We start from the raw sequence: 9744 nt of genomic DNA on the forward strand, positions 1-9744 counted from the left end.
GGTTAAATTTTATTTTGGTTTAAATCTCATAATATGCATACTCTATGTAAATTTATTTTACTCTAACATTGCACATTAAATCAAAATTCATGTGTTACTGATTTATTTTGTATATAACATTGCTACATTGGTACTTTTCTAAGCTTTTATTTAAGCACCTTAAGAAATGTCTTATTTAACCATTTTAAAAGATTTGATCATTATGTAAAAAAACCCTAAAAAATTGACCTCAACTTGTAGATCCAACAAAGACCCCGCCCAGACCCATGGAAGGGCTCAATTACAACATTATCAAACACAACGTAAACATCATTCAAGAATTTGATACACTATTTTACTATAATTTACATTTATGATCATGGAATCTTTTTGAACAAAATTATTTGGAGGGGGAAAACAAACAAACACAATCCTCGAACTCCTTAGCTCTCATATTCGGGATTAGTTTCCGCCATGCCAGATGAAGATGCCTCCAACCTAGTAAGAACTTCAGGTATTCCCGCAGTGTCCCTTATTATCTGGCATCATGAGAAACAACAACGATCATTGCTTTTGCTATGCCTATTGAAAAATTGACGAACATATAAATACAAATTCGCATATTTATCAAAATTAAATTATTAATCAGCCAAAATTTATATAAATATATCATATTTTCAACCCTCTCCATAACATCCTTATTTGTCAGTCAAAATTTTAGATGTTACAGAGAGGTGGCTGAGGGTGGCTTTTATAGAGAGTGCTGCCTGTGCCCTAAAAGATGATTCTGACACGTTGTCAAATTTATCACATACTATAGATATTAACAGCAGAGGCATCATTGTCAGTGCTGTAAATATACAGCAGACTCTTTGTATGTTATCTTCATTTTTCTTGAATTAAACATGTTCACAACTCAAGCCCAGCACATTCAAACATTGGTAGGGGAATGGACCCTAAAGAGTATGGGAAAACTTGGAACATAATTGAACATATCTGTGTCAACCACGTATTTGTATCCTATACATTATAGTCCAAGTAACAAAGGCATCTACCCCACAAAACTGAACTGAAAATTTGAAGGTTGTTTCAGCAAAGTTAGCATTCTCAATCTACCATGGCATTCTCAATCTACCATCTTAAGCTCCCGTGACAAGAATGGGAAAGTTTAGCAAGCTGATGGCAAGTTATGGCATTGTAATATTATCAGCATACCTATCACAATGTCTAACAAAAGTCCTTTTGCTAAGGCATTAAAAAGAATAATGCCTACATGTAATATCAAGTGGAATAATACAGCTCATATGAACTTGACAGAAGGAGCACAGGATCAGTTCGAAGGTGAATGAAGATCATCAAGAAAAAAGTCATAATAACATGTGGCAACCAAAAACATATCAAAATACAGATGATTAATCACATATAGCTAATATATAGTTGGGATATGATACACTAGGGTTGCGATAAGAACCCATTTTCTTTTCAAATAGCTGAACTCTACTTGATTCATTAGCTCCTCAAAATAAAAGATATCAATGGTATAATTCCCTTTTTCTCAAGGCATTAAATGACCATTTCAAACCTTTGGTTTTTGCATCAATTGCTAATTACGTCCATGTGGTTAACTCATTATTTCATATGTTATTGCCAACTTTAACAATGAAGTATATAGAAAATGATCTGAAGGCCAAAAAGTGTAAAGATAATCATAAAATCAAAAGAAACAGAGGAAAAAGTACATAAACTTACAAGGATCTCTTCATCCAGATAAGATATCATGAACAGTCTCTGGAATGTCCCACCTGGAAACACAAAGAAACTTCTGCTCAGATTCATGAAATGGTTGAATATCAAACAGAAAAGCTATATAATTTACCCATAACCATGTAAAATTTTACCCTTGACACATTAATCATCCAGTACATCACAGCTGTTAAAATTGCTGCCAAAGTCATTGAGTGATGACAGAATTGGAACAGCATCCGTTTATGGAACTGATTCTCTGCCATCATTTCGGGCTATGATTTCATTCCAAATGCATTGGCACTACTCTTTGCCCATAAGTAACTATTTTATATATTTGAAGTAAGGTCACCTATTCTAATTATACATTGAAGCAGGAGATTGTGCTACCAGGAGGGGATGGATAAGTTCACCACATCCTTAATTTGACTTTGTAAATAGCAAAATTTGGAAACTAGCGTCCCTCAAGGAAAGAAACATTCAAACAATCACCTCATTATATTTGTATGGCATTACTTTTACAACAGACACCTGGAAGAAACATGTTGCCAAAGTGAAAAGAAAACAGAATAGAAACAAGCTAGATATTGAGATCCAGAAAAACAATACGTTCATAATCTCTAACTTTGTTGTGGCTGCCCACCTTTCAGTTTTCCCAAACAAATGTTGGGCTACAAGAACTTATTCCACTTAAACAATGAATGCACTTGCCTGAGACAATGACCCCTCTTCCTACCTACACCAACCAACCAAAAGTTCAACTTCTTGACTCGGCAACATCCAAAGGGTTCCAAAAAGAGGGATGGTAACTGTCTCACATCTAAGGGAATTCAGAAAAAAAAAAAAAAGAAAAAAGAAGAAGAAGAAGAAGAAGAAGAAGAAGAAGAGAGAAGGGAGACGGTAACCATCACAATTAGCTGGTAATGTTTTCCTTACATGGTATGAATTAACCAAGTAAATTCATTATTTCTTTTGATAATCCACAATAAAACCATACAAGTTTGTATTTCTTTTTGATTATCAGCATTATCTGGCCTTCTTATGCTGCCGCAGAAACAGAGCCAAAACCATCTCCTTCAATAACCTTTGCTAGAAGTGTATTGTTAATACTGAGATGCAGTTCAGTATTTTAAATTCCCGTGTTCTTCGATCTCAAAAGAAAATTTATTATTTCATATAGCAACCTCTATAAAGATATCCAAATGATCAAACAGCTTTCTTTGCCATAAAAAAATGATCTAACTATTATAACTCTAGTAAGCACCTTCAAAGGCTAATGACCAAGCTTTAAGCATAAGAAATGGAAAAACAGAAGGGATATTTCAGAACTTTTCAGATACATCAGAGCACGTCTATAGGTGGAAAAAGGGGCACTAATGTCTAGCATCCATGAAGATCAGCTATGGGCTTCGATATTTGTTCAGAAGAACATACTCGAGCATACTGTTTCTCATAATGTAACCCTAGATTAGATTTGAACTATGTTTTAGTGTTCATTTCAGCATGGTCTTGTGCGATAATGTACATTAACAGTGAATTCCTATCAGCCATATCATCTTAGGAGAAAATTGGAAAAATTGAATGCTTACTCAGAGGAACTCGTAGTCCATTGGCCACTGCATCCCTAATAGGAACTGGAAGTTGCTGGGCAGTAGTAAGAGCCTGACTATATGCACCTTTCAACTGCTCTGGTATTGTTTCTTCAACAATAGTTGGTGATTCAAATATCCCCTCAACATATTCTTCTTTCATCCTTAATGGTCCCTCCACAGACACCTTGGCGGAAAGAATAAATTTGCTTTCTATCTGCATTGCACCAGAGATAACCCTAGATCAGTTCAAATTTTTGTAATGATGAGCGCACTTCCTGGCACTCAAATAAAATACAATGAAAAAGTGGCTGTTTAATTAACTCTATGTAGAAGAAAGTTGTTTAATCAAAGCATAATTTCAGTCCAAATTCATACAGCAAGTTTAAAAACAGAAAACTCAAATGGTAAACGAGTAAAAACACTTGTTCCACACAATTTGAGAATTGCAAAGTTGCAGGTAATACAAGCCAGTGACAATACATATGAGAAACTAGCAGAAGGAATAGTTCCACTGGGAAGTCAGTGCAAAGGCTTGCAGTACGTACATGGATGGTCCAAGCTTATACCCTGCTTTTTCCACTCTTTGGAACATTATCTACAAATACGAATGGAGCAACCTTACCGTCCACCAAGATTGAGTTGATCACAGTATAAAAGAAACAGAGGCAATGATTCTAAAATTATCACCAGTTATTTAACTTTGATGGTAACAGAAATAAAAGAGAAACTTAATGTGCAATCTCTTGTACACAGCATCATTTCAATATTCACATAATGTTACCTAATTCACATAAATAAAAGGCCACCCCACCTTTCTAAACAGAAACATTTCAACCATAAGTAATGAAGTTGAGTGACAACAGCTTTTGACAGTGAGCAAGATCAAGCAAAATTTGTTAATACAAGTACTTTTAAATGGGAGGAAATTAGTCTGGTCTCAAATTACTTAATCTTATTCCCCAAATAATGACATCAGTGAAGGTTTAAGATGTACATCCATCCAGTTAAGATTAGGGGCAAAACATAATCTTTACCAACTTCCATAACAGTCGAGAAAAATACATTAATTATTCTTGTTTAGCTTAATACTAAGATATATCAAGAACAAGAAGCACATGGTAGATGTTGCACAGAAAAAATAGTAACTGAGACCACATAGTGATGTGGTTTGCTAAACATTTTTTTACTAGAATAGATTTAAATCAATTTGATTTAATTCACATCTGACCCATGCATAAAGCAGTAATAATATGTTGTGCTATGTAACTAGACACAAGGGTAAGTATTGAATACAGTTACGTATCCAACATGGACACACTCTTCGGTTATAAGATTTTCCGAAAATTTGGAGGATCATCTCATGTCCAAATATGTGTCGGATAGAAGTGTCAAGCATAGGTACCTTAAGAAAAATGAAGAGTCCAAGTAACACAGGTGCTATGCATGATTAAATAAAGGAAGATGACAGCTGAAGATCACTATAAAGTTCAAGGTGAGCAGTTCATATAAAAGACCATCTTGATGCTTTATGACAAGTGACATTTATTTGTGTAGGAGAGCATACAAAGTTGGTGGGGAAATATTTACCGAGTTAAGCAATTTTAAATGTGCTGCAACCTTTGCATATCCATCCTTAAGAAGCAAATTCATTTTTGACATTCTTGCCAAGGTCGAAGGAAATCTCCTGCAAAGTACAACGAAACACCAAGAAGATCAGCTGGCAGTCATCAGAAAGAAAGGAGATCATCAGCTTTCAGAAGATACTCACTCAAATACGACTCTAGCAGCAAAAAGTCCTGGGCTTCCAGATCCAAACCACTCAAAGTTCCATAGACCCTCCAGAAAGGGAGACCTGGAAAGCTATATAAACAAATAAAAGTCTTATGGAAAAGATGAACATGCAAATTTCGTTTTTTGACAAAGCACCTACGTTGTCGGCCTTGTTGTTGGATTGAGCCTCTCAAGGCCAGTTATCCTCTCATTCACATCAATTCGTTGCATATCTGTTGTCTTTCCCGTGACTAATGCCTCGAAACCCCCAGCATCCTTAAACTGAAATAGTATTTAACAAAGTTAAGATGAAGGGCCAAACTTTAAGATGCATAAAAAAAAATACATGAATATATTAGATAGAACCCTCAGAATTAATGATTGATACCTGAAATTTTATCTCACTCTAAATTTACCTTTTTATAGGTCCTGAAAAAATAGAAAAGATAAAAAAAAAAGAGGCAATTTGTATACAGAACCTAAGCACCTAAGCTGACTGCTTTGACTTGTAATTGAGGCAATTAGCCAATTACTTGTATTTTCTTTTTCTAGGAATCAAGATTTGGCCTTAACTGAAAACCAACTCAAAATTCTCGAATGAACCACTTCTTCTTTGGGCAATTTGTATAACTACAAAACTTATTAACAATTAAAACTAGAGACAAGAAAATGTTAGTAAGGATAAACTCACAGCAAGCAGAAGAGATTCCTTAGCAGAAAGTCGTTCCATATCTTTAGCATAAGTAGCCGGAGCTCCTCCCTGCACTGCTTGCTGAACCATTGCTCTACAGGACGTTCTACGACAGCTTATCCGGTCGCCGGAGCTCCTCCGGTTACAGTCCGGCAGTCTAACGAAAGAAACTCCCACCAAAGAAGACGAAGAGAAGCTCGAACGCACAGCCGAAATTGCAGGAAACGATCCCTGTAAAGAAGCCATTGGTGGAATGAAAATGTTTCTTTGAGTTTTTTCTTCTGTTTTTGATTTGTTTATTGTGAGGAGCGAAGAGGGTCAATTTTTGTGAAGCAGATTTTTATTTTGGTCTCTTATGACAGCTGCTTTTAGAATAATAGAAATTTGGTAAACTATCAAAATAGCTATTTTTGTTGTGTTAAATTATATTTTAATTATTTATATTTAAAATGTTACGTTTTAATCATTTATATTATAATGATATAATATTTTAGTGATTAAATTATTAATAAGCTAACATAGTTCATTAAATCATCATTTAAAATAAAAATTTTAAGTTAAATTAGATAATTAATCCTTTTTTTTCCTTTTGAGTATTTTAATTTTTTATTTTATCTTTTTTTAACTTCATTTTTCTTTTTCTTTATTTTCCATTCTCTCCTACTTCTTAACTAAAATTTTTAGAGATTAGAGAAGAAAGCGGTGGTGTCACAAGGGAACTAATAGAGATTTCGAGAGCAGGAAGAGATGAAGGAATGGTGCTTCGAAGGAACGGAAGGAGACTGGACAGATTATTTGCATCAGCCCTAGTGGGACTGGGGAAGGAAGAGGAGGAAGGACTAACTTGACATGAAGGAATTGGACTTGAAAATGCAGCAGATTAGGATTTTGGGAAGAATATGGGGTAATTTTAGCTTAATTGCTTGCTATATCAATCGGAGGTGGCTTACATCCCAGGATAACAAAACCAATTAAAAACAAAAAGTAATCAACAAATCAACGCTCAAGAGGATTATACAGGAAAAATAGCAGTTGATCAAGAAAACTTGTTCACGGTCCAGTTAATAAAGTTTCAGTTCCAACAGTTATCGTCTTTAAGTAAGAACTATTGTTTTCATGCATGACTTTCTATTGATTTTTCCAATATTCCAAGCAAGCAAACATAAGTCAAATCAAATTGAAATGAAGCAGATCAAGTAAAAAAAAAAACCTAGAAAGCATATCCAATTTAGAATTACTATGGGAATTAGATCCAACTAAATTACAACCAAAACAAAATGAGCATAGAAGGGAAAGAGTTACATCTTGTTTGAACAGATCGACCATTTTGTGAGTAGTGAAAAGAAGAAGAGAAGGGTAAATTAGGTACATTTCGATAAGTGGTGCCATCATCTTCAACAACCCAACCTGCCTTGGCACAAAGAGCTTTGAGGACCTTGTTGTTATTATAGTGCTTGGGCAGATTATAATTTCCTTGAGCTCTCGGCCTACTATATATCTTAGCAACGATAGCTCCTCCTCCTCTCCCTCCTCCTGTTGTTCTCTCTCTCTCCCTCCACGATGGCTTCCTCTTCGATTTTGGTGTTGATGTCAACGTCCTCCATTCATCTTACCGGTGTCGACTTCCTCCAGAAGCAGAAGATAATGGAAAAAAAAAGAGGGAAAAAAGAACATAAAAGAAAAAAATTAAATTGCTCAAAATAAAAAAAATATAGGGACCAATTATATAATTTAACCTAAAATTTTTGTTTGAAATGATGATTTAACGTGACGTGTCAGCTTACCATTATACCGTTAACGATAATTAACGGCTCAGTGACTAAAATGTTACAACACAATAACGCAAGTGACTAAAACATAACATTTCAAATAAAATTGACTAAAATGCAACTTGAGACAAATAAAATATAACATTTCAAATAAAAGTGACTATTTTAATAGTTTACCTTAAATATTTAACTATTTAAAAATAGAATTTAGGTTAAATTAGATATTTAATCATTTATATGTGATAAAAATTACTTTTTCATTATTAAACTTTAAAAAGTTTGATACTTTTTGAATTGTTAGAAGGGTGAAAAATAGAAAGTTACAAAATATAATTTTTCTTTCCTTAATATTTGGCAGGGAAGATGAACAAAAATGGAAGAAAATTACCTTCTTTTCTCTTTATATGCAAATTTTATTATGAAAATAATTTGCTTAAAATTTTAGTATGGAACTTCTATATATAATGTATTTATTTTATAGGAAATACTATCCTTGATGTCAAACATAATTTCAAAATATTCTGAAAAAAAACCTTTAAAATGTTGGAAAGATTGAACATGACAAATCTAAAAAATGCTTCTCGTTAGAAGCATTTTCCTAAAAAAACTAAATAATTTTTAAAAATCGCTTCTTGTTAGAAACGTTTTTCAAAAAAATTTGGGATGTGATGTCTGAATTTTATTCATGATTTTCGGGCCCGAGAATTTTGAGTTTAGGGTTAGGATTCAAAGGGGTTGAAAATGCGAGGGAAGAAAAAGCCTTATTTATGGCGTGCTTCAATGTTTCTACTACCACCTCAGTTGAAAACGCCTTCTACAGGAGACATTTTCAACCCTAACCATAACAGAGAATCCCGTGAAAAAATTTCAGAACATGGGAGTCCCGAGATAATTTTCAAATATCCCATCTTGGGAATGCCGGACGGTCATGGGCTCCAACATTTTTTTTAATTTTCCCCCCGGTTGTCTATATAAGGGGAGGTTTTGCTCCTCCTTACTCCATTAGCTCTCTCGCCCACCGTCCTTTAAAAAAATATTTTTTAAATTATGTTTTTGGTTGAATGTTGAAATTTTGGGAGGGAAAATTTTATTTGTGTTTGTGTTTGAGGGAGACATTGTGATAGTTATAAGATAAGTTTGAGTTCACAATGATGCGGTGGTGCTACAAGACCCACACATTTCATCTACTGTGTAGGGATAGAACCATCACTTTAGAAGATGTCGCATTGTAACTCAGGCTCCCAGATCACGGTGGCTATACGATCACGGGTTGAAGTATAACTGAGGCTCCCAATTGACGATGGTTATGCGGTCACAGGTTCAAGTTTAATGTTATCGGAAAAGGATGCTTTATAGACCCCCCATACATAAGTTTGAGATCATAATCGTAAGGGAAGATAAAGTGACTTTCCAGTATAATCAACTTATTCTTTTTCTCCATTTCCATTAAAGTAGTATCTTTAATCTCATTGTCAATAACTTGTGATAGAGTTGGAGGCAATAAGTCGCTACTATCAAAGAACTTATTAATAACTACAACTGCTGCCACTCGACTCGAGTTTTAGTTTTTTCTCCATCGTGACGGTCACTCCCCCTGAAAGTCTTCTTGGCCCCAACTCTGTCACAGGTTTCAAACAATGAGGTTAAATATACTATTTTAATAGAAAATAAATAAGTTGATTATATTGTAAATCCTTTTTGTCACTTATAATTATAATCTCAAACTTACATACGGGGTTTATAAAGCATCCTCTTTATAAGATGTGCCTAAAACTGCTTTCCGACTAGGGTCATTTTAGGGCTGTCACAAGATGTGCCTAAAACTGCTTAAAAACCTCTTTATAAGCAGTTTATAAACTTACATACGGCCCTAAAATATATGTTCTGGTTAAAAACCAGTTGCACTGTATTCTCCGATAAAAAACAACGCCGTTCTCGGTGTGGCAAACTTCACCATCATAGTAAATAACAACACTAATATGTTCACTCATCCTTACTTTCTAACCTTCTTAGCCTCTCTAAATTGTTTTTGCTGTAACTTATGCAATCCGAGAACATTTTTTGCCTCATTTATAGCCTCAGCCCAAACATGCTACTGTAGTAAAAACGTGTCTACGTGAGAGCGATTTCAGAAATTCTTCTGATAAAACATCTTGCTTGAAGCGTTTTTTATACTATTTGCTCAGAAACGTCAACTCGA

At 34.4% G+C, this 9744-nt stretch overlaps 1 protein-coding gene across 2 annotated transcripts; it reads right to left on the minus strand.

Annotated features, from left to right (window-relative positions):
* Positions 1 to 237: 237 nt before the first annotated feature.
* On the minus strand, positions 238 to 6187 carry LOC107891255 (probable plastid-lipid-associated protein 13, chloroplastic). Of its 2 annotated transcripts, none has more exons than XM_016815987.2 (7): positions 5776 to 6187; positions 5245 to 5366; positions 5083 to 5166; positions 4902 to 4998; positions 3312 to 3528; positions 1729 to 1781; positions 238 to 518 (listed from the first exon to the last, which is right to left on the minus strand). In XM_016815987.2, exons 1-7 carry the CDS (start codon positions 6019 to 6021, stop codon positions 423 to 425), a joined length of 915 nt encoding a protein of 304 aa, XP_016671476.1. In that variant the 5' UTR covers positions 6022 to 6187; the 3' UTR covers positions 238 to 422. The 2 variants fall into 2 exon arrangements, with proteins under 2 accessions (XP_016671476.1, XP_016671477.1); XM_016815988.2 differs by having other exon boundaries at positions 238 to 561; positions 5776 to 6171.
* Between the last annotated feature and the right edge of the window lie 3557 nt (positions 6188 to 9744).

The sequence above is a fragment of the Gossypium hirsutum genome, chromosome D09 (assembly GCF_007990345.1).
Source record: "Gossypium hirsutum isolate 1008001.06 chromosome D09, Gossypium_hirsutum_v2.1, whole genome shotgun sequence".
In the NCBI taxonomy this organism is placed as follows: domain Eukaryota; kingdom Viridiplantae; phylum Streptophyta; class Magnoliopsida; order Malvales; family Malvaceae; genus Gossypium; species Gossypium hirsutum.

Coding starts and splice junctions, on each gene's coding strand:
- LOC107891255 (XM_016815987.2), bottom strand. CDS start 6,021: ATGGCTTCTTTACAGGGATCGTTTCCTGCAATTTCGGCTGTGCGTTCG. Junction 3,529..4,901: donor ATTTAAAATTGCTTAACTCG/GTAAATATTTCC, acceptor GGTGCAATGCAG/ATAGAAAGCAAATTTATTCT. Junction 1,782..3,311: donor TGGACTACGAGTTCCTCTGA/GTAAGCATTCAA, acceptor TTGTGTTTCCAG/GTGGGACATTCCAGAGACTG.